The sequence below is a fragment of the Phocoena phocoena genome, chromosome 3 (assembly GCF_963924675.1).
Source record: "Phocoena phocoena chromosome 3, mPhoPho1.1, whole genome shotgun sequence".
NCBI lineage: Eukaryota > Metazoa > Chordata > Mammalia > Artiodactyla > Phocoenidae > Phocoena > Phocoena phocoena.
The window spans coordinates 52,213,674-52,239,642 of NC_089221.1; the positions used below are offsets into that span (position 1 = coordinate 52,213,674).

Genomic DNA, 25,969 nt, shown 5'->3' on the forward strand with positions numbered 1-25,969 from the left:
AGATGTGGTACATATATACAGCGGAATATTACTCAGCCATAAAAAGGAATGAAATTGGGTCATTTGTAGAGATGTGGATGGACCTAGAGACTGCCATACAGAATGAAGTAAGTCAGAAAGAGAAAAACAAATATCGGATATTAATGCATATATGTGGAATCTAGAAAAATGGTCAGATGAACTGGTTTGCAGGGCATAAATAGAGACACAGATGTAGAGAACAAACGTATGGACACCAACGGGGGAAAATGGGGGGGGATGGGAGTGGTGGTGTGATGAATTGGGCAATTGGGATTGACATGTATACACTGATGTGTGTAAAATTGATGACTAATAAGAACCTGCTGTATAAAAAATAAATAAATAAAATTCAAAAAATAATAGGTAAAAGATTTGAACAAACATTTTATAAAAGAAGATATATAAATGCTCAATAAGCACATGAAAACGTGCTCAACATATTCAATGATCAGAAAATGCAAATTAAAACTTCACTGAGACAACATTATACACCCACCAGAAGACTGAAAACACCAAATGTTGGCAAGAATGGGGAGCAAACAGAACTCTCATACACTGTTGATGGGAGTGTGACTGGTACAGTCGCTTTGGAAAAACATCTGGCAGTTTCTTTTAAAACTAAACTCACAGCTACCCTATTGCCCAGCAATTCCACCCCTAAGTATTTACCCAAGAGAAATGAAAACATATGCCCACAAAAAGACATACACAAATGTTCATAGCCACTTATTCATAACAGCTGAAAACTAGGAACAATCAGGTTTCCATCGATAGCAGAATGGATAAACAAACTGGTTAGTACAATGGAATACTGCTCAGCAATTAAAAAAGAATGAACTAATTACATTTGCAAGGACATGGATGGATCTCAAAAACATTAGGCTTAGAGAAGCCTTGGATAAAAGAGTAAATATGCCATGATTTCCTTTACATGAAGTTCTGTAACAGAAAAAACTAATTGATGGTAAGGAAAAAAATCAGAACTGGTTGCCTCTTGGAAGTAGGTAGAGGCAGCTACTAAATGGGAAGAAGTATGAGGACTATGAGAATTTTGGAGGTAATGGTAATGTTCTATAACTCAGTAAGGTTTTACAGGTGTATGCATTTGTCAAAACTCAGGGAAAGTACAGTTAAGTTTTGTGCATTTCATTGTACATAATCTTCCCTGAAAAGAAAAAAGAAAATAAATATTGAACTGTGGTTAAACTTATACAAACTGAAGCATCTAGAGGAAAGTATACTGATGACTACAATTTACTTTGAAATGCACCTGAAAAATAGAATAAATTAATGAATGGATAGAGAGATGACTAGACATGTAATAAAGACAGTATATTAAAAATATTAATGATAGAATCTTGGTGGTGGGCAGATAGTTGTCACTACAAAATTGTTTTAATATTGCTCTATGTTGGAAAGTTTTCAAAGTAAGATGTTGGGGGAATTCCCTGGTGGTCTAGTGGTTAGGACTTGGTGCTTCCACTGCTGGGGCCTGGGTTCAATCCCTGGTTGAGGAACTAAGATCCCGAGAGCCATGTGGCATGGCCAAGAAAAAAAAAAACAAAAAACTAACTAAGATATTGGAAAAACAATAAATAAAAGTTCTTTTAAGAGTACATTCTAGGGAGGGAGATGCAAGAGGGAGGACACATGGGAGCATATGTATATGTATAGCTGATTCACTTTGTTATAAAGCAGAAACTAACACACCATTGTAAAGCAATTATACCCCAATAAAGATGTTAAAAAAAAAAAAAAAAAAAAGAGTACATTCTATTTTTCTAAGAGAAAATTTTAACAAAATTTAGTTTGTATTTTGGGAGCGTAAGAAAACTTCTTGTGCTTACAGAGCAATTAGTGTCTGATACTTGCCTAAAATAAAGAGCAAAAAATGTTTCCCTGAAAAAGAACAATAATCATCTATGGAAAGATCCTTGGTCTGTGACCAAGAAAGACACAGATTTTCCTGGCCTCTTTTGAGTTGATTTATATCGTTATAATTTGTTTTTAGGGTGATAATTCCACATATTCAATAATTGTAAATTATTATAATATAATGTCTATACACCCCAAGGAAGTCTCAAGAACTCAGAAATATTACTTGGATTTACATTATTTCTAGGAACTTTGTACCTTGTTAAATAGAATTGGGTTTTAAAAAATGATTTCTGATCATTTGTACTAACCTATTAACTTTATTACAGGGAAACTAAAACACGAGACCTTTATAGTACTAGAAGCACTTTCCTGTGATTTGCAAACACTAATTTTTACTAGTATGTATATGAATGTACAGGCATGTTTGTATGTATTTATATATTCCTTTATACTTGCAAAGCTCTCAAGCATGATGAAAACTCTGCCAGGTTATACATTACCTCCAGTATAGGGTTTCCAGTTATAATACTTTCCACGGAAAGGCATATTGTCAAAGTCTGCACACTGTTTCTCTCGAAAATCTCGGGCCCCCAAAGGACATGGCTAAAATAAAATAAAATCATAAATAGTATGATTGTTGAAATATACCAAAACCAAGGGACAATGTCCCTAAAATTAAAAGTGCCTGAACGCCATCACATTAGCTCACTCCCTTATTCTCTGGCTATAATTCTGGCATTTGCTTTACTGTTTTACAACCAGTATTATGACTGAAGTGTCTGAATTGTAATCTTAGCCACAGAAGAAATAACTGAAGTAACTTAAACAAAGTTAAGTGTTAGACAGTTTCCATATAACTTTACACTCAGATGCATCTCATAGTCCACTTTGCAATCAATCCATCAGGTATCTCCTTATAAACAGACATAAAAACTAGATGAAGAAACTAAAACACAAAATCCTTTTCGGTAACAGTATTTGAGGTCCAGTTGCCACAGCTACTCCCAGCTCTTTATTTTAAGAAATCAAGAGGCAGGTTTGTAACATGACATTCAGCACTATTAATTGTGGTTTGGATCCCAACTACTAGAGCTGTTTACTGTCTAGCCCTGACAAAAACCGTATTTTAAGATGTGGAATGAACTGGGCAAAATGCTAGGCCTCAAGTCTAAACACCTTTAAATTCAAGGAATTCAGACTTATTAAGATTTACATTTAATCTATTAACATCACAGAAAATAAAATACTACATTTTCAAAACATGTACATGTGTTGGGTGGTAGAGGAGAGAAGGATGTTGAGAGGGTGAAGAGAGGATTATTTGTTTTTAAAAGTTTGGAATGCTTCTTCTACCTAAGTTTTTTAGGGAAGAAAATCTTGCCAATCTAGTTAGGTCTGGATTTCAAATACCACAGGGCCATCCTAAATTTAATCTTAAAGTTCACAAAGAATTAAAAGTATAACTTCTCATAGTGTTTGAGGAAATATGACCTAATTTGACTTATCTTTTAGAGTTCTGGAGCAGTAGCACTTAAAAATCAAAGTACTGCTTTTGAAACATGGGTGGGGAAAACATTTCCCTTAAATATGACAGAACAAAATAAGCCATTAGATAAAAGTCTCAATTGTGAATAAATGGCGAGTATGTTACAATCTCAGAGATCATTTTGAGGACATTTTACTACCTTCCCTTAGATCTCTACATTTACTTTATACAGCTTCCTGAGATCAGTACATTGCAAATGGTCCCTTGAAGCATGTGCAAAACTAATAGACCACAAGGTGCAAATATGTGCATGGTCATCATTACTTCCTATATACTGTGGTTAAAATTTCTACCATATCAAGTCCAAAGCCTCATATTCTGAAAATAGTGACAGCAGGTCTACGTTCTGTTATGAGCCTTGCATTTTAAAATATTTTCTGCACGTTAAAATATGAGACTGCAATGCTAAACCTAATGGTTCTGCCTGTCAAATTATCCTTATTTGCCTTTTAAAAAAATGAAAACTATTTACCATAGGTTACATAGTGCATGATGCTGGAAGGATATGCTTCCAGGGTCTTTTGTTTCATGGTGTGCTAATCTTTGGAATAAAGAAATGCTTCCCTTTACAAGCCATTTTCAGGAAATCCCAGAAAATGACCAAGGTTGTCAGTGGCTTTGCCATGTAGCAAGACTAGTTTTTAAGCAAATATCATCAATTTAATAAAACACAGGTAATTTGAAATCTAGCCACAGTTTTCACATAATACTTAAGTATTTGTAAAGCACCAACCACCTAAAACTTTACCCAAGCATGACTTTCAATCTGTTTGGAGTAACAAGATAAAAATGGAAAAGCTACAGCCCTATCTCAGGCAATAAGTATATGACAGCACATTATAGATTGTCTACAGGTGCTGTATATAGGTGAAAGATCAATGTGTCATGTGATTAGTTAGGGAAATATTTGTTGAGGAAGAAAATCTTGAGTATATTATAAGAATTATAATAAAGTATCATACATACTTATTCTTTATAATATTACAAAGTATTATAGGAACTGAGCTCGTTAAGAAAGAAAAAGGACTTCTATTAAAAATGAAGCTAAGTAAAGCCATGGGGACAGGAAAGAAAAGGTCATATTTTTGGGAATAGTTGGACAACAGCTATCCCGGATGAAAGAAAGGAACTGTATAGAAGCATAAGAGATAACATTTCATAGATAAGAACCGGTTAAAAAAAAAAAAGAGACCTGAATTAATAAACTAAGGCATCTCGAGGGCCACTCACTTAAAACAAAACCAAACAGGGACTTCCCTGGTGCTCCAGTGGTTAAGAATCCACCTTCCAATGCAGGGGACGCAGGTTCGATCCCTGGTCAGGGAACCAAGATCCCACATGCTGCAGGGCAACTAAGCCTGTGCACTGCAACTACTGAGACTGAGTGCCGCAACTAGAGAGAAGCCCCGTGCTCTGCAACGAAGAGCCCGCCTGCCACAGTGAAAGATCCCACGTGCTGCAACTAAGACCCGACACAGTCATAAGTAAATAATAAATAAATAAATAAAAATAAAAAGTCTCTCTTCAAAAAAAACCCAAAACCAACAAAAATCCTATTCTTGACTATCTTGTAATTATTATCCTAGATAGAAGAGAAGTAAAAGGTCCAAAAGGAGGATATTACTGTTTAATGACTAACTTGGATAACATTTCATTAGATTTCTGATCTATTCTTTTCCTGTGATAACCACTCCCAGGTTCAGCATAATAAAAATATTAACAATAAGAACACCTACTTACCTTTTTCTAAGCATTTAGTAAGTACCTATCTCATGGCACACTGTTCAGAAGTCTCTAGATCTATATCTATTTAAGCTCTCTCAACACTCTCATAAGGTAGTTATAACTAATCATCCCATTTTATAACTGAGTAAATTGTGTCCAGGAAGGCTGCTTAGTAACAGTTTCAAGGTGCAAAGACACCTCCTGCATCTGAGTGGGGGCCTCCTCTGGACTCTCTAAATGCTACAATAGGTTTTTAAGTTCTTAAGATGTACGAAAACCTTATAGGAGTAACTTGGGTTCTAGACCTAGCCTTGTGTTTACCAGCTACAAGTTTATCTGCTCCAAACTACTTTTTTCTTATTTACAAAATGAGAGGGCTGAAAGTAAGAATTTTGGAGTAAGACAGACCTGGATTCAATTCTAACTTATGTATTTAATTCATAGCCCTCAGCAATGTACTTAATTTTCCAAGCCTCATCTATAAACTGGAGATAACACTAGTATTTACTCAGTAGGTGAGGATTCATGTAAACTGTTTGGCTCTTTACCTGGTACTGGTAGCACTCAATAACCATTAGCAGTTGTGTGGTCTTTGGTCTAGGCATCCTTAGACTCATTCCTCACCATTCTCTTGCTCTGCTCTTTATGTCGGGGGAACAAATCTGCAGGCTCCATTTCCTAGGCCTCTGTGTCAGCTGACTTCTGGTTGAGTTCCGGCAATGGAAGGCACTAGTGGGAGAAGCCAGGGTATTTCTCTCATTTCCTCTCTACCTCAAGCAGCATCTTAGGCAGAAGCAGAATATTTTTGTGGCTCCAATATCAGACAACAGCCACCCCCACCCCCAATTGTGTGGTTCCAGATTCTGCTGTGTGATTTCAGCCTCTAGGCTTTAATAAAACTACCTCCTTCCTATGTTTTTCTGGTAGGAGTGGTGGTATCTTTCTGCTGATGCTGATCTATGGGCTTGTCAGCCTCTTCCATTATGCACGTAACCAATTCTTTGCATTAGATTCCCTCTGTTTAAATATTTAGAGTGGTTTATATTATTATGGTTGGATCTTTACAGATAAAATAGTTGATGATGATGATGATGAAGAAGGAGAAAAGGAGGAGGAGATAGTAGTAGTGGTAGTGGTACTTGGGAGACTGAATAGAGATATGTTTCCTTGTGTTATATTTTGCAATTTGTTGGTTAAGGGCAGAGGTTGGCAAACTTTTTCTGTCAAGGGCCACATAGTAAATATGTTAAGACTTTGTGGGCCATATAACCTCTGTTACAACTACACAACTGTGACATCATAGTGTAAAAGAAGCCATAAACATTATGTAAATGACAGTCAGGGCTGTGTTCCACTAAAATCTTATTTACAAAAAGAGGCAATGTGCCAAATTTGACCCAGAAGGTGCAATTTGCCAGCCCCTGATTTCGGGTGTTAACATATAGATACAAATGTCTGGCAGCATTTTGCAGAAGAACCAAGCTCAATTATTAATTTTTGAGTCAATACAGAATCATACACTTTTAAGAATTGATGTCAGAATGTAATATAATTTGCACAAAACTCTTAAACTTCCTGTACAGTTACCCCCAAAGTGGTCACACAATCTGTATAATCTACAGAAAGATAGATCAAATACTTTTCAGACAGCTGCAATTATCATCTGGTTCTTTCTTTCAGCCAAAATCTGTCTTCCTTCCCATAACCCAGTGGTCTTGTGCCTTTCTTCTGGACCCACACTGAACAAATCTAATCCCTTATTGAAAGGTATCTAGACCTTGATGGCTTTCCTATGGGGACATAATAACTTGTCATTAGTACTCTTAAAACCAGGCACCAAGAACTGGCCTTAAGTGTCTTTTTTATATTCAGCAAATATATATAAAAAGATTTTATATATAACATAGGATTCTAGGCTCTGGAGAATAAACCAATCAGATTAGATCCCTGCTTTCTTGGAGCCCACTGTAGTTGGAGATGAGAAAGAAGAAAAATAAAGCAAGGTACCAAGGTGGCGGGGTGGGCTGGGCGCGGGTGAGGGAGTTGTTTTAAATGGTAGAGCAAGAGAAATTCTCTCTGATAAGGTGGCACTTGAGCAGAGAGTTAAAAGAAACTGAGGAAGTGACTTACATATAAACCTGTGAAAAGAGTGTTCCAGGAAACATTAAATGCAAAAGCCCTGAGGCAGGAGTGTTTAGGATGTTCACAGAAAAACATGGAAGATGGATGGTGCTATAAATTGGAAACTGTAGTAGACTTGGGGACTTGATCCCATGCCTTTCTGTTTCTAGCATATATCAGCTAGTGTTCTGTTCTCTTGATTCAAATGTTTCCTTCAGTGAATGCTCTGAATCTTGTGTTGATTAGAAATAAGCTCAGTAGGAGTTGTGTATTCCGGCTGCAAAGAATGAAAGAGATCAAAGAAAAGAGTAATTTCTTAAGGAAAAATTACATAAAATATATTTTTGTTTTGTTTAAGAATAATGGAGAGTTTAGGGAGTAATGCTTTTTAAGTTACTTAAGTATAATAAATGTTGACACTATGCAGAAACCGCAACAGAAAACAGTAGGCGTAAGCAACAAATTTTTTAAGTGAAGCCTGACAGGTTTTCAGCCTCCTAGTGTTAACACTTATCAAGCATCCTCTTCTTCTAAAAAGTAACCAGCAGGGTCCCACATAAATCCAGAAAGCAACACTGCAGGTCTCAGTATCTTTTGATCTTAGTATTTTCAAAGATACAAAAAGTTAATACTAGTATCTTTTTTCACTACTTTTTTTTTAAGAGAAATATGTAAGTTAGCACATTCTATAGACTATCTTATGCTTCCAGTTATACTGATAGATTAAAAAAAAAAATTCCTTGGGGCATAAACGTTGCTGCAGAAAGAAATCTCGGCTTCTGCTGACCAACTGTCCAGGGGCATTTCTGTTACTAGAGTTGTAATCTGGATTTTACCAGAAAGAATAGGTGACCTTGGAAAGTCCCGGAATCTCTTTGTGCCTTCTTTTCTTCGTTTGCAAAATACACCCCAAATACCCTTACCTTCAAGAGCAACACATCCCAAAATGTTTTCCAAATGAGGAAAACTCTGCAAATACTGTATTATGTCTTATGGGTAATAAAGAGTGAGAAGCAAGCCGAGAATGAAACTCTTTCCCCCCTTTCCCTTTCCTCTTTTCTTCCTAAAAAAAAGATGCGTAGGCTGGGAAAATACCAGCATTCCTACAGGCTGGGAAGATGCCAGGATTCCTACAGCCTCAGGGAACACAGCAAAATGAGCAAAACTGGAATTTTGTTCTTCTACTCCCCTTCTCTCTCTTTCCCACCTTCTGCTGCTTCTTCCTTTCTTACTTTCATGCCAGATGCACTTGTGCTTCACTATTACACTAGACCAACCTTCTACACTCCCCAAATTTAATGTTCTTTTTCTTCAGGATAGCAACATACTCTTAGTCAATTATACCCTGTTAGCTGAAGGAGCATAAGTGGAGGCTGGATTTCAACCTTTGCTTTGCTTAGGAAGTCATGCACTTGACATGAGACTGTGAAGAAGGGACACATTTCTGCTTGTTCACCCAGACAGGAGTGATATACATAAAGATGCTGCAAGGGCTAACAAAAGCCTTGCTTCCATACTCTCTTTTACAAGTTGCAAACAAAACTCCTGATTTCCTAATTATAAGGTACTGTCTAATTAGCTCATTAAAGTAATTCACAAGGGCATTTCCAAGGTTAAATTTAGTGTTCAATGCGTAGTGAATCATTTCAACCCTAGTTTTGAGGCAAACTTCTCATATTTTCTCCCCCAAATAGTTTCTGCTTTTGGGGGAATAATTTCACTGTACCTTTACTTTTGAAGAAAAAAAAAACAAAAGCCTGATAAACCTACATTGTCTAGACAAACTTAAATCTGGCTGTCATGTTTGATACCATAATCTTGTATGCAAGTTTTCAAAATTAAAACTATTTCTATATGCCTTGTATGGCCTAAATTTAATTTAAATGTCATCTATCCATAGCATGACCCTTTCCCCTAAGCCTGTAAAAATGTTAAGAAACAAACTTTTACTTTGTGATTTTTTAAACGTCGCTTTAAAGAACAAAATAAACAAGCAAGCTCTATTCTGTGCTTAAAAGCTATTCCTTATTTCTCACACCAAGATGCACTCTATAAAATTCATACTAACCTAAAGATTAATGACACTGCTCCTGCTATTTTTTGCCATTTTATATATATGTGTATACATACATATATCTATACATATATACATACACACATATATATATACATATATGTGAAAGTATACTTTTATAAGTATATTGAAGTATATGAGAATAATGTGGTTGATACATATATGTTTTCTAATTATAACTTGGGACACAGTTATAACACTGTTAGTTAATGGATCAACTCTGTACCTTGGCATCACTTACCCCACACCTTTCCCTGGGGGCAAGGTCTGTAGTTTCATAATTGTCCTCAGCTATCTGGTTCTGCTGCAGGGTAAGGTTAGACTGGAAGTAAGACAATGTCAAAGGTGACCAAACTCTTTCAGAGCTTACTTTGCCACACCCGCCTCCCAAAGGCTCCATCTGAGTGCTAGAGCAGCACTCAGAAATTCTATGCCTTCCTGAATCCCTTCCAAGACACTAGCCTGTTGCTGAGCTTTAGTTCCTCATTTTAAAATATGAAAAAAGAAAGCAAAACCCTGTCCCTCCCTTTATAAAAGTGATTTGAAGATTTGATGAGGTTATATAAAAAGTACTTTGTAATCTATAAAACATAAATGTATAGAGTAATAGCTACACTGTAGCAAATACAGATTAAGTACCAGGAATAGCACTAGATGTTTTAAAGTATTACTTCTTTTAATTCTCAAACAACCCTGCAAGTTTGATATAATTATACTCTTTATATAGGAGTTCTCTGAAGTTTAGTCAAGATAGGTATCTTGTCAAGGTAAAATAGAAACAATCCTGTTATAGTCAGGATTGAATTTAAGTCAGTTTGAATCCCAAGTCCATACCTTTTTCACTACAGTACTCCTTCCGAATATAGGCTATACTTTTCCTGTGTACCACAACCAAGGCAATGACACCATTTAATGACCTTACACAATGAAGAAGAAAAAAACTGCAGAACAGCATGTGCCTCTAGCAACGCTGACTGAAAAAATGTCCCTGTACTACATAACCTATGCTTAAATTTTAGAACAGGCCACAGATGACCTGGAAAATCCTTTGTCTGCATAGTTTTTTATAGTTTTGATGCATAAAATAAAGGAGGAAATGAGATGTGTAAGATGCAAGAATAATATGACTTCACCCCAGCCAAGGTGGAGCTTAGGCTTTTCACCAGAAGTTCTATCCTAGTCACATTATCAAGCAGACATGCAAATCACAAATAAAATGGAATAGGAAAAACACACGGATTTTCTGGAAAATAGCTAAGCAACCCCAGGACATTCTTTTTAGAAATGCAGAAGAGTCCTTTGCACGGTAGCTAATATTTCTTCTTTAGGCTTTGATATAAAATTTGGTTCATAACCTCAATATAGCAATATTTTTACTCTTGACAAACATCAAGTTTTCAAGTATTTATAACACTGATCTATAAATTCTGCTACTTAAAATACTTATACCATGTACACCAACTTTTACCCTCTGAGAACGTTTTGCATGATAGTTTCAGTCACTGCAGGGAAAAATTGCTCAGGAAAGCAGAAATGCCTGCTTAATAGTCAATATTCTTTTGTGTCAATAAAAAGGAGATTCCATATACATAATAAAGTATTTTTCTAGCAGCTCTCGAGCAAACACTTTTTAGAAGATTGAGCACAGATCTGGGGTCTTTATTTCTCATAATGGCACTACCTGATAATCATGCTAGTTCCTACATTTGCTCATTTATAAAAACTGTCAGGACCTTAACAATCATTTATCTTTAAGTCCAAAGAGGAGAACTCAAACAATGAACCCTCAGCATCATGACTTCCATAAATCTCTGCTCTCCAAACCCAAGTTCCGTAAGATCATATCTATTAGATTAGTTTATGATCCCAAATATTCTATTGAAGTTCCTGGTTTAATGGTGAGCGCAAACTTCATCCAAATATCCTTATGTCTTTAGTAGATGCTCCTGGTTTCTCAGTAGCTTCAAGCCAAAAAGCATATTCATTTGTTCCTGCCACAGCTATTGTCTTTACCTGGTATTCTGTCCTAGAGACGATGATGTGAATGTCAAAGAATGAATCTTTTTCTAGATGCTTTTGAAGGCTCCTGAGGGTGACCAATGGTGATGTAGGGAACAAACTGCACATCCAATACATCCTGATGCAGATAACCAGCCTCAGAGTCTATTGTGTGAATACCTTTGGCCTCTAGGCTGGTTAAGTTGCTGTTGAGAGTGGTCAGCCAATTTTACAGCTGGCTATCCTTTTTTGTTTTATTTTAAAACCTTAAAGATTCTCTCTTTATAAGTTGCCTCTTCTATTTCTGTGGATCGCTTTCTTTGAAACTGGGGTAAGTAGGACAGGACTTAATGGGAACACTGTTGTCTTTCCACTGGAGAGCTCTTTCTCTTCTTACCATTCCTGTACCCTTCAAATGTCTGTGGTAGGAATTACACTGGCATTAGGGAGAAGGTGTGGCTATCTTGTTTTTGTGCTTGCCACTTTTTAAGACTGGCCTGCATTGGTTCTAGGTCCAATTTCTCCTCAAACCTAAGCAAGGAGAATACTGTCAGCCTTGTATGTTTCAATCTGATTCACTAGTGTAGGGATCCACATAGGAGAAGTATCAAAGCTTCAAAATAATGAAGTGTTCCTTTGTGGATATATCTCCTTTTGTCATAGCTATCAGACATCATGAATCTTAGAACTGATGGTGTTTGCTTCTTTACTCAGGTTACTAGGAAACTCAGAGCAAAATCTATGGCCCACTTTTAGTGAGTGAAAGGACCTTGTGGTACATATTTAAGGTACTGATCCCAGCCTTATATTATTTTTCCTTTTCTTCTGATTTTCTAATTTATTCTATTCTTCTGTTGTGATTTTAATGAAGCTAATTCAATTCTAATGAGAGTTATAAATAATAATTATAATTATTATTATATGTAAAAATGTAAGAACTAAGCTGTAATCTATAGTACCAGCTGGTCAATCACAGAAAAGATAGGGTCAAAACTGCTATACTATATGGCAAACTGATAGGCTGCTTGGAATGGGTCGCAAGATCTTAAAAGAAATGCAAGTAGGATGTATCAAATATATGTTAATCAGGCTTATATCTCCTAGATTTCCTATTTTCTATTATAACATGCTTAAGTTAGAAAGTAGAGAGCAAGACTCAAAGATTCATGACATTAGATAAGGAACCCTGGTGCTCTTACCGTTTGATTGCCTAACATCATCTCATTCTGGACACTGATTTGAAAATTCTTCCAGGATCATTTGAATTTATCCCTATTTAAGTCTCCAGAAAAGCTCTTGGATCACAAATGACAAAGTAACAATGCCTATGAATTGTTTTCTAGGTCTTGACTGTCAAACTGGTTCTAACTAATTGGAAAGTTTTCTCTCACATCTTATTTACAGGGTCACTCAATATGATGTGTAAAGTATTAAATTAAATAAAACATGCACTAAGGCAGGAGGCTGATTTGATAAAAGACAAGTATACTCTCTTGAGTCCCTTAAATTAGGGTAGCTCACACAGACACCCAGGCATTATAGGAAAAAAAAAAAAAAAAGAACATTCAAAACATTATACATTATAGAGACAAGAGGCCAATGTACAAAGAACAGGCAGAAACACACACAGAAATGACAGAGCATGTGGCCAAAGTGAACAAAAAGAAGAGTGTGAGGTGAATGGTCATCATGTACAGCACAATTTTCATCAGCTGTTCAGCTGTATAAAGGCAAAACGTAGTTTGACTTCAGCTGCTGTATTTCTTAGTGGCACAAAATAACTCAGTCACTTATGAGCTAATTTGTGTTGCAGAAACAAGGCTGTAACAAAACAGATCATAACACAACTTTATAGCATAGTTTTTCTAGATTTATATTGAACAAATGGAAATTAAAAATATCTTACCAAGTCAACTCACCACTGAGGAGAACTCTCAGTATGGAAAGAAAATATGGTTAAAATAATAGGTCTGGTATGTAGTAAGTGCTCAATAAATGTTAGCAGCAGCTACTACCATCACTACTACTACTACTGGTACTACTGCTAGTACTAGTCCTACTACTACCATTACTACTTTTGTTGCTGCTACTTCTACTCGTAAAGATGGAAACTAAAAGAGTTCTGATGCAGACACCTGTGTCACTCTCAATATCTATCACTCCCTACTTTCTTGCTAACAGAATTCTGATTTTTGCTCAGGAATCTACCTCTCAGAGAAAATGACTCTAACCCCATTTTAGGGGCATATCTAGATTAGTCAAAACCAATTATGGTAATACCATTCCTTTTGCCCATGACTGGGTTAAGGGTGGGCATTCGGCCTCCTGGCCAATAAAACATGAAGGAAGTCTACTGAGGTAGCAGGGGAGAAGCTTCGGAAAAAACTTTTCATATACTTAAGAAAGACACACTGGAGCACTTAATCTCTTCTCTGAATATTGTCAAGGTAAGAGTACCTTAGTTGCTCTGATGTTTCCTTTTTGATGCTTTTGAGTTCGCCTTCAAAAATTATGACCTTACGGCATTTCCCTTACTATCTGGTCAGCTCTTTGCTGATTTTAAAATGCTAAAAAAAAAAAATCTTATTCAGCACACTCTAAAATATTTTTCTGTCAGAATAATCTGTCATTACCAAAAATAAAAATTTCACGTTTATTTCTAAAATGAGCTAAGATTGATTTGACTTGTTTTGAGAATTTTATACATAATATTTACAGTCTTCTTTTTATACTGTTAAATTTTTTAAAATGAAGTATAGGTGATTTACAATGTTTCAGGTGTACAGCAAAGTGATTCAGTTATATATATATATATATATATATATTATATATATTCTTTTTCAGATTCTCTTTCACTATTGGTTATTACAAGATATTGAATATAGTCCCCTGTGCTTCAAAACAGAAACAGACCCAAAGACATAGAAAACAAACTTAAGGTTAGCAAAAGGGGAAGGGGGAGGGATAAATTAGGGATTTGGGATTAACAGATACAATCTTCTTCATAACAGTTATTTTTCTACTGCATAGCTAGACTAGCTTTGTGCTGCCCAATACAGTTGTCACTAGTCTCATGTGGCTATTCAAATTTAAATTAGTTAAACTTAAAAATTCGGTTCTTCTGTTGCACTAGACGCATTTCAAGTACTCAAAAGCTAATTTAACTACTGGCTACCAGGCTGGACAGTGCACAGATAGAATATTTCCATCATTGAGGAACGTTCTCTTGGACAGTGCTGGGCTAGATTATGTGTTTTGAAAGTTTAAATTTTCATGTATTAGATTACATATTAAAAGGCTCCAGTTTACACAACTTATGTTCAAACAGCTTCATTAACTTGGATAGCGTGAAAATAAATTTTGGTGTGGTAACTGAATTGTCTCAAATTCTGAACTAGTAGAGACAAGATTAATGAAGAAAACATAATTATTTGTATATTCATGATACATATATGTTAAATATATCTCCTTAACATTTGCAAAAAGCTGAAACAGAAGACAAAGATAGTAATAGAAATGTCAACCTACCAATAACAAACTCCACAATCTGAGCATCTAAACATAGTTCATGGGTAAAATGCAACAAGCCTGGCATGTGTGTCTGGCATGTTTTTTTTCCTTTTTCTGTTACCTATCATACATTATTCATATTGTATAGCACCTGTGTTATTAGACCCAAAATGTGTGCCCACCGCTACAACTACATAACAGAAATAGATGGGAATTGAGAGGTGGGTTTGCCTTTCTCACTCCTACCTAACACAGTCTAAATATGCAGTAGGTACTCCATTCTTCTTCCCTTGCATAAAACCTCTATTTTCCAAGATTCATGTTATTCATCCAAATCACTATTTGGTTTCATCACTGCTTTCTCCTAACTTTATGATGGTCATTTCCCCTCATTTGTTAAAGAGCTTGATACCCGCTTCACAGTCTCACTATACCCTCCAAGTCCTAATAACATCCTGAGTGAATCCAACATCCACACGGAAGACTCCCCAAACTCCCTAGCCTTAACATTCCTAGAACTCCTTCACCTCCACTCAAGGTTAGGCATGCACTCCCATGGCCACACTCCAGATTTGTTCTCACTGAGAACAGTCTCACTTCTCGTATCTTAAATTCAAATACATTCCACTCTCTGATCCCCTCACCTGCTATCTCTCTCACCCTGTTTTTCCTACAATACTAGTTCTTTAATTTTTATGCATTTTTCAAAGTTACATCCTTAATTTTCTCCCCACTAGCCTTCTTTAGACTCCACTGTCATTCCCTAGTATAGAGTGCATGGCTCAGCACGTCATTCTCACCAGTATCCTTAAATTCTTCTTGATTTGTTTACTGTTCTGTTGTAATCTCACCTTTCCCTAACCAATTTTTATCTAAAGCATAAATCTGAGGCTAAATCTTTTAACCTACCCACCTGGCACTTAATTTTCTTCATGCCTAGAATGCTTTCATTGTCACTTCCTTCTTTTCTGGTCAGCTGCAATTTGCCCTTTCAGATCTTTAGCTTCCCATGGGAAGAAATCCTTAAATCCCTAATTAGGCTATGTGACAATTCCACATGCTTTTATAGCATTCCATACTTATTCTATCATATCATATCATATCACTTATCACCCTGCATTGTGATTTTCTGCAACTTCACAAGAAATTATAAAATCCTTGAGGTCAGAGCCTCTCTCACTCTATCACAGTCTGATAAACAGTAAGCACTCAATTATTTGTTGAGTGAATGAATAAATAATGCTGGAAACAATATAATCATTGTAATTGAAGCTACATGTAATGAATCCAAGATGTAAATTTAATAGAATTAAATACGATAAATAAGCTATAGAGTGTGTTAGAGGTAGTATGAGGGGAAATAGAGCAGGGTAAGGAAGATTAGGAATCCCAGGGTTGTAGGGAGTAGGGAGGGTTGCAACTTTAAATACAGTATTCAAGCCAGGCCTCACTGAGAAGATGACAGCCGAGTAAAGGTGAGGTAAGGGAGTTAGCGATGTAGATATTTGGGTTGGAAGAGTATACAAGGCAAAGGGAACAGCCAATGCAAAAGCCCTAAGGTGGGAGCATGCCTGGCACGTACAAGGAGGGAGGCCCATGTGGCTGGAGCAGAGTGAATAAGGAGGAATATAATAAAAGATGAGTTCAGAGAAGTAATAGAAGGCCAGATTGTGAAGGCCTTGCAGGCCTTTGTAAGAACTTTGGATTTAAGTAAAACAGGGAGCCATCGAAAGGTCTTGGGTAAAGGATATACTGAAACGGAATCACTCTGCCTCTTATACTGAGGGCTGTAGGGAGCAAAAGTAGTATCTGGAAACCCACGGAAAAAGCCACTTAGAGTAATCCAGTGAAAGAGTGGTAGGCAGCAGTAGAAGCAGTGAGAAGAAGTCAGATCTATGATATATTTTGAAGGCAAAGCCAATGGGATTTTCTGAGGGATTGGATATAGTCTGTGAGACAGAGAAAGGAATCAAGAATGACTCAAGGGTTTTTGGCTTGAGCCAGATGAAGTTGACATCTGAGATGGGAAAAACTGCTGGAAGAACATGGTTGTGGAAATGTTTTGGAGACAGCATTTGGACATGTTAAATAGTACATGTCTATTAAAAGTCTAATAAATGGTAAGATATGAGTCTGAAATCCATGGAAGAAGTCTGGGATGAAAATATAAATTTGGGGTCAAATAACATATGAATGGTATCATAAGCAATGAAGCTGGATGAGATCACCAAAGAAATGAGTATTGGTATGGCAGAGAAAAAGAGGGGTAAGTCCTGGGTACTCTGACATTAAGAAGTCAGAGAAAAGAATAGGAACCAGCAAAGGAGAATGAGAAAGAATAAGTAGCAATATAGAAGGACAACCAAAAAGCTACAGTGTCATGGAAGCCTGGTAAAGATCAAGTAAAATAAACACTCAGAACTGATTACTGGGTTTAGCAACATGGAAAACACCTTTGACTTGACAGGAACATTTTCACTAGAATGTTGGAGGCAAAAACTTTATATGAGCAATTTTAGGGAAAAATGAGAAGAGGAATTAGATATGGTAAGTATTTTTGTTTTTGTTTTTTCAAGATAGGAGAAATAACAGCATGTTTGTATGGTTATGGAAAAACCCAGAAGAGAGGATGTTGAAAAAATCATCCACATGTTTATGAATAAACAAGGATTAGGATAGGCATAGGGTTGGAGAGCGTAAGAGTGAGGAATAGTGTGGGAGTGTGGGTAATAGTCTGATGATATGAAATTAAAAGCTGTGGTTTTTAGATAGGAGGAAGGAAAAATTATCTGGGAGGAGTAATAAGATATAAAGAAGATAGTCAATTCACTTTCAGGCCCAGTCTTTCAAGAGCTAAGGGAGAAAATACATGTCCTTAACTTTAGAGGCCTGCAGAGGAAGCAGTATCTTCAGAGGAGAGCCAGTTTCCACTAGAACAAGAAGGTGAAGGGAAGAAAAATTCAGAGATGTCAGGATGTAAGGGATTTTGCTGATGATGGACCACGAGCTTCTGAGGGCACAGAAGAGTTTCAGGTGGTTGGGCAGGGATGAGAAACAGAAGAAGGGATATGCAAAGATTTATGGAATTGGATGGCAAGAGATGAGGAGTGACAAGGAAGTCTGGGACTTCTTGCCGTGGCAAACATAAAATGGAATAAAGGCCATAATAAGATTAATCCTTGTTTCTTGAACTCAAGAAAGATAACGGCGGCAAAGCTGTGAGTGTTGGGGGGCCAGGGAAGTTCAGGGGGTGTGTCTCTCTCTCTTGATTCCTACTGGGGGAGAGTGTATTTGCTTCTAGTGCTGGAGCTTTCTCTTGATTCTTAAAGGAATTGATGGACCTGAGGCTGGTTCCATTCAGTTTCAAAAATTCATGTGACCCTCACGCACATGGATTTCAGATCAAATAGTTCACAATTTAAAAAATTTCCCTGCTCTAGGGGAAATGTAAGCTAATTTTTCATAGCAGAGTTTGGTTTTACTTACATCTGTATTGCAGGAGCGATACCGTTTCCTTTCCCCAAGGCAGTATTTTCCACCTCCTGAAGGTCTGCAAACACATTTTGTTTAACATGTGAATATATCTAACCACATAAACAGTATATATATTGCTCGATGAAAACATATTAACATTTACTTTAAGAAAATAAAAAATCTTACATTTTATTAGTTATTAAAATAATAATCATGCTGGTGATAGTTAGCAATAATGATTATGGCTGCTGAACAAAAAGTTAAGGCAATCTACTATGAGTAACTTTATAAGGCTCTTAATTGTGATGATATACATTCTTAAGAAAATGCAATTAAATCAATGTATTTTCTAATTATCATAGTAAACAGGTATTCAGCTCAACACAATGAGTTTAAAAATCATTTATAATGAAAAGCCATTTGAATCATATTTAACAAAACACATAATCTGATACTATATGTTCATCAAGTAGAAAATGGAAAGTTTGTGTTTTTTTCCAGACTGGAAATAAGGAAAGGACACAAAATAACTCCCTGGAAATAGCTTCAGCTCAAAGTTTTTAATTCAGAAATAAATTTCTATCTCAATTCAAATATTACATGAAGTTTTAAAAACTTCAGTTTCAAAAAATTAAATCTAAATCTAAGATAGGCTTACATTATATAGATACTTTATATTACATTCAAATTAGGATGTTAAATACGTGTTATACATAAATTAATTTTTGGAGTATTTAACATTAGAGAAAGTCATATGCTATTATTTGGACATGCAATTTTTGAATGGAAAAAACTAACTTGTTCTTTTAAAAGAGGTCCAAGTCATTCTCTTAAGTATTTGGGTATATTATTTATTATCATAGGGTTTTATACTTTTGATTATTAAATTACAGTAGCCTGCAGTTGAACTTAGGTTAACTATTCTGCACTTGTTTTAAAAAGATCAAGTCTCAATTATAATTTTGGCCCACTGGTATCAATGAGATAATTAAAGTTACACTTTGAATATATTTTGAATGCTAGTGAATGCTGACTTTAAGCAAGGGAAAGAAATGGCCTAGCTTGAACCAGCTGGGAGAAATGTGTTGGTCAGACAAAAACAAGGTAGTGGGGACGGTGGTGGCAATGCTGTTTTATGAATGGGTGACAGTGAGCTCTGTTTAGCAGGATGGTAATAATAGAAAGTGGGAGAATGAAAACACAGAACTAATACAAAGGGAAACAATCTCAAGCTAAAAGGAATAAAAGAGAAGAAAAGAGACATTTAGAGCGAGGAACCAAAGACGGGTATCCTGAGTTAAAATGAGAAAAAATAAACAATAAAAATAGACCATCTTCTACCCCAGCAGGGGGAAAAAAGCAGAAGTGATATTATAACACCATTCTGCACCAAATAATTGTCAGGAAAGAAGGTCCTCAACCTGAGCTCTAGAAAGAAATGGGAGCACTCGACATGAAGCAGCTAAGGAGCAGTTTAGTCTCCAGGAGGACACGCAAGACCAACTAAAGGAATCATCCACCTGCAATGGGCACTGGTGGAAGGGAGAAGCAATACAGCTAGCAAGAAATACTGATGGGGCTGGCTTCATGCCAGGGGGACTCCGGCTGGAGAAAAAGAGTGGTGGGAGAGGAGCAGTCTGACCTACATAAAACAATCGTGAGGAGAAAAGTGGATGCAGCTCCGGAAGGTGATTAATGGGGGCATGTGAATGGAAACTATTTTAACACATGGGCAGTATTCTTTTCATTGTGATTTGTGATGCGAATCAAGGCATTTCAACCCTCAAAGTGCTCTCATTGGTCCTTTTAATACTAATGTAGCAGTAATAATTTTATGTGACATGTGAAAAGACCTTATGCTTCCTGGGAATAATGGTAATGTAGCTAAGACAAGACCTGGATTCATCCATAATTCAGTAGCTTTTGGAGGAGGAAATCTATCTGATTATTACTAGATTAAAATTCTGGCTATATCTGGGATAGATACACAATGCTTTTCTTTTTTCTTTTTCTTTTATTTTTAGTTACATAGTAAGGTGAAAAGAAGAAAAAGAAAGTCTGTCTAACAAGGCTCCTCCACTTTCCAGTGCCTATTGCTTGTTCTGAAGACAAGCACTTGGCTCACTAGTGAAACGTTTTTACAGATAACATGTGAAACCACAGCTTTGAATCATTTCCAACTGTGTCTTTTTGTTGGCTCCGGCTTACTTTAGCTACTTACGCTGGACTGTCACAGTGTCTTAGGGATGAGGAGACGCCTCCCCCGCAGGTCCTGCTGCACTCTCCCCATAGTGACCAGGGACCCCAGCCCCCATCTATGCTCTGGGGCCAAGTGCCAAAAGGAACACAATCTCCCTGATAACACCACTGCAAGATTTCACAGAAAACACAGAATTAGCTTTTAGGCAGATAGAGCTATCAGGATAGAAATAAATACATAAGGGTCAGGCATTAGCATTCTCCCAATAGATAACAGACTGAGAGTTCTTTAACTGTGTTTAGACATTGGTAAAGGTGCATGTGATTTGCAAATTATCTTTAGCTAGGCAATGATTTATAAATCTCTAACAAGTACCAGGAGTCTAAAAAACTTGACTTTACTTCTTTTTTCTTATTTCTTCTCCTCCAGACTTTTAGTGTTTCTCATTATAGAGACCTCAAAACTCTTTTTTAGATATTTTAGTATTAAAACATTTTTTTCTTTATATTCCACTATTATTAGACTCATGGAATGATAACGCAATATGGAAAGTTCCCCAGTAAGGAATTTTTATGATGGTAATTGCTTTTTCTTTAAAAAAAAAAAAAAAAGGCCGGTTGAGGCTACAATAGTAAAAGAATGTGTTGTGGCATTTCATCTACATGACTGCTGCAGACATAATAAAAGTAATGCCAAGACACTAGGGACAGGGTACAAAAAAACCCTTATACACAGTGACTAGCCATGTGTATAGTCCCTGCATGAACATGTGTACTGGAATTCTTCTCAGCTTTACTCTCTGCAATAAACCACACATACTGCACATAAGTAGAAAGCCAGGAATAATTTATCGAGATGCAGACATCGCATAATCAGCTCATAACTCTAACATGATAAATCTTATTTGCAGAATTGGTAAAAATGATTTTTTTTTAAACCAAGCATTAGGCTAGGCTTTTATTGGTGCATTTTTCTGAGTTATCAAAATTTGATGAACCATACTGATGCTATGAAAGTCATTTGTTTATACGAATATCAATAGGGAACATTATTAGAGTTGAGTAACTGTCAGCAATGTTAGATTGTTAAATAAAAATTCAACCATTATATTAAAATGTAAAGGGATTATGACATGTGATGCTTTGAAAGTAATCAGTTTATTATATTAATTCTGTATATCCAGAATTCTTTCACTTTCACCATTTGTACTACTACCACTCTAGACCAAACTAGCAAATAGATCAGCTTGTTACCTGGTCCCCCTGCCTCACTTTCTTCTACCTATAATCAACCTATTCTCCAGCAAGCTATCAGAGAGCTCTTTTAAAAACATATTATGGCATTATGTCACTTTTTGGCTTAAAAGACTGTGGTGGTTTCCTCCTTCCCTTAACTCTGGTCAACGGTGGCTTTTGTGACCTAGCCTCTGCCTCCTTCTCCAGCCTTATTCTCTTTCTGGTACAGAATGCTCCAGACACACTGGCCTTATTTCTTTTCCTCCATACACTAAACCTGTTCTCTCCTCAGGGCATTTGCATTTGCTGGTCCTCCTGGGAATACTCTTCAGATTCCTTATATTGTCTTATCGTTTGGTCTCAGGTCAGGTGTCACTCAATCAGAGAGGTCTTTCCTTGATCACTCTTATTCTGAAGTGGTTGTACTACTTCACTATCCCTTCCACCCTCCCCTCCCCCTACTCCAGGATGTATAGAGATTACATCCTCCTGTTTTAGCCCCCTCTTACACCTACTTTAAATCACCCTATTTATTTCTCAGATTACTTCCTTATTATTTTTATTGTCTCCTCTCCTTAGTATGTAAAAGCCTTGAGAGCCAAATGTGGCTGTTCAAATTTAAATTAATTGAAATTAAAAATTCAGTTCCTTAGACCCACTAGCTACATTTCTAGGGCTCCCATAGCCACATGTGGCTAGTGGCTATGATGTTGGACAGAGCAGATACAGAACATTTCTATCATCACAGAATGTTCTAATTGGAAATGCTGAATGTCTAGAACAGTGCCTAGAATGTAGTGGATATGCAACAAAACTTTATTGAATGAATGAATACATTAAATTATAGAATCCTGTGTCCTGTTTTGGTTACTACATTTCAGGAAGGAACTGGAGACACTGGAGGGTAAAGGAAGTCATATTCATCTTTGCTTCCCTGGTAGTTGGCACTCAGAGAATATTACAGTAGTTGTAACAACATAAAGGACTTCTTAAGAAAAGTGCTAAGCAATTAGGCAAGAGGAAGTCAAAATTTGGTTGGCTATAAGACCAAACATTCTGACCCTAAATCTAAAAAATATTAAAGTAGGACATTAAAAAAGATTACAAGTTTTGGGCAACAAAAATTACCATGAAGAAAAAGAAAATCATCTGTCTAAAATGATGAAGCAGAGGTAGTTGGCTGAACTGATAATACAGTGCCAACTCTGGGAGCAGGGCTGCTAATAATGTACATGTGGGAGGGAGAATGTTCCAGCTGCCAGCTTATGATTTACCTAACTGATCTTGAAAACCAACCACGTGCATAATGATATACCAATTGCGTTAGATTTTCATCTATATAAAAGTCACAACAGTGGACCAAATAATCTCCGGTTTTACATTTTTGTTATTACAAGTAGCTATGTGTAAGAATATTTATGCCTGCACCTATGAGAGTAACTGAGCAATGTAGTATTTACCAGCAATTAACTGTCTTTTCCTGTGGTTTCAATTAATGACACTTAATACTAAAAAATTCCAAATCTTAAGATTTGCCTATTTTCTTCAAGTTGGAAACTTAGCATTACTGATTTCAAATAACAATAAAATTTGATTTTACATTTATTTTATATAATCACAGAGCTGTACTTAAAGCTCAAAGAGGCTTTAGAATTCATGTGGTCTAAGCACTTCATTTTTTCACATGAGGAAAGCAGAACCTGAAGGAGGTGACTTGCCCAAGGTCACTTACTGGCAGAAAAGGATCAGCTGTCCAAATACGCACAAAAAACAAGTGGAAAAAAAAATCAATTGGATGTGCAGGATTACATATTTGAAGACATTAAAGAATACATTAGTATATTTTACTGAACTGTTTTTACTACCTAAAATATAAAATAACACTAGAGACTTTTTTAAAAACCCACTTAGCTGCAAGTATACAACCACATGTTATTTCATACCTCCTTGAGTATTCTTATAATTAGTAGAGGAAAAAACTCTCAGTTTTTGCATTTTTCAGGGGACAAAATTGTGAAGGCCACAAAAACACTGAAAGATGTAGATTCTGAAGTATTTAATAATATTGTTTTACATGTGTCCTAGATGCACACAAAATGTAGCACAGGGAAAGAACTCACATAAATTCTCTTGTTTTCCTTTTAAAACTTATTCTGAAGGTAAAAGATAAATACAAATATTCAGTTTGTAAAATGTTGCTCAGTTCTTACCATTAGTTAATATCTACAGAGCAGTAGTATTCTATAAGTGGTTTGCTAAAACCTTTTACTGCATAAATTTATGCTATTGATTGTATCTATTCCATAGAGTTATAATAGACAATTATATCAGAAAGTTAAATAACATAGATTAATGGGTAAAGAATGAAGAATTCATAATAATAAGTATCAGTCATTTAGCAGCTGACAAGAGACTAGTGTCTAGTTTAACAACTAATTAACAACTCAGTCTGTGTGGGGATGACTTCAGTCTGTGGGTATCCTGTGTTACAAACTTGAGTTCTCATTCTAGCAATACCTTTCTTTGGTCCAGGGCAAGTCATTTGTTTCTTTTCTTTAGTTTCCCTGACTACAAAATGGGGACTAACTTTAGTTTTTGATTATAATATGATTTGGATTAGGATGACTACAGAAATTAGTTCTATACAGGCATACCCTCAAAGAAGTTAAAAATCTATCAAACGACTTGTTTAATTTTGCTCTCTAGCAAAATGTTCTTTTGTGCTTTCCCCTCACCTTGTGTTTATAGGAAAGGATCTCCTTGGAATTTTTGCTACTTCTCCTTCTGGTAGTATTAAGTATCTCAATGTAGTACATGATTTTAAGAGAAGAAACTTATTTAACTTAATAAGTTTTTTTTAGAAACCTATAGGGAACTTCAGGTGAATCCAGTTATTTGAGCTAATTTTCTAGATGACTATATTAACCAATATATACTAAGATTTTAATGTAAGTCATAATTAATATAAATGGATTACACCAAATAAAGTAGATTCAAGTATACAAATCCTACAAGCACATTAAAGGTGAGAATTTTGAGTTTTGTATTTTCTATTTTTACCCCTTTTTTTTAATCTAAAGGTGCCAAACTGTAAAAACTCTATTTCCATAGGCATAGAATTTTACTTCATGTCTTAAACTAGAAGAGTTCAATATTCAGATGGAAACTAGTTTTTAATCTTTATTCCCAAGGGTTATATCCAATCTAGTGATTTTGGACTATTCTAAATATCAGTCATATTACTATAGCCTAAATGATCCAGATAAATTGGATAAATCTGGCTTTCTTTTTGCTAATGTGTGTTTAACCAGATTCAGAAAGGTGAAAGAAGTGAAACTATCGCATTCAAAAATAAAAATTCATATTGCCCATTCTTGCTTTTCACATTCCTTCTAAGTAAAAGAAATATGTCTTTAAAACTATCTAGAAAGATGATGTATTCTACTGAAACACTTATTTTCTTAAGAAACACTTATTACTCATTAAACAACATCTCTTTCTGTTAGGCCACTGAATTTCATGATCTCCATCAGGGAACTGTCTTAAGCAAGATATATTATAAATCAAAAAATCTGACTTTGAAAATCTGTCAGAATTCTACAAAGGAAAATTTCAAAAGGAGTACATATACAGTATTTTAAAATAATTTTTTTAAACTAGATATATTTTAGGATGTGATTATGGTAGATCTTGTACCACAGCCAGCACTGGGTCTAGCCAGCATCTGGAATAAGATACCTCTAAGGAAATCCTAAGATTTTAAAGGAAGTGATATTGGTGATTCAATATAGAACATTCTTCCTAAATCAGAAAAGCTGAGAGTTGGAGCACAGTGCTATTAAAAGCCTTATCTTTCTGCTCTGCAGGTGCGGGAATGCTAAAGTTTATTTCAGCCGAAATTCTAAATCAGAACTTGTCATCCCATACTATTTAAATTTCTAGAGCAACTGGAAGAGTCATTCTTTCTTCACTTCTTGTGTTTATAGTTTGGGACTCAGTCAAAACATTTTACATTCTACTTTAAGTGAATTAAGATCTAAGGCTGCAAATGTCCTATTATATATCCAGTGCATTAGAAGGGCATGTAATAATCCTATTCTAATCCAGCCCTGTGTTTCCCATGCAAAAATATTAGGAATCAATGTCATGTATATGTAAGCCCAAATGCTGGGTTATGTCTCTAGTTG

At 35.9% G+C, this 25,969-nt stretch overlaps 1 protein-coding gene and 1 pseudogene across 1 annotated transcript in view; both read right to left on the reverse strand.

Annotated features, from left to right (window-relative positions):
* ADAMTS6 (ADAM metallopeptidase with thrombospondin type 1 motif 6) overlaps positions 1 to 25,969 on the reverse strand; it is a 262,282-nt gene that overhangs the window by 68,844 nt on the left and 167,469 nt on the right. The window contains exons 12-14 of the mRNA XM_065875405.1: positions 20,569 to 20,714; positions 18,360 to 18,423; positions 2,400 to 2,502 (exon numbers count right to left, since the gene is read on the reverse strand). Coding sequence (XP_065731477.1) covers positions 2,400 to 2,502; positions 18,360 to 18,423; positions 20,569 to 20,714 — 313 coding nt within the window. The remainder of the gene's footprint in view (positions 1 to 2,399; positions 2,503 to 18,359; positions 18,424 to 20,568; positions 20,715 to 25,969) is intronic.
* LOC136121598 (ribulose-phosphate 3-epimerase-like) lies at positions 10,907 to 13,889 on the reverse strand (annotated as a pseudogene).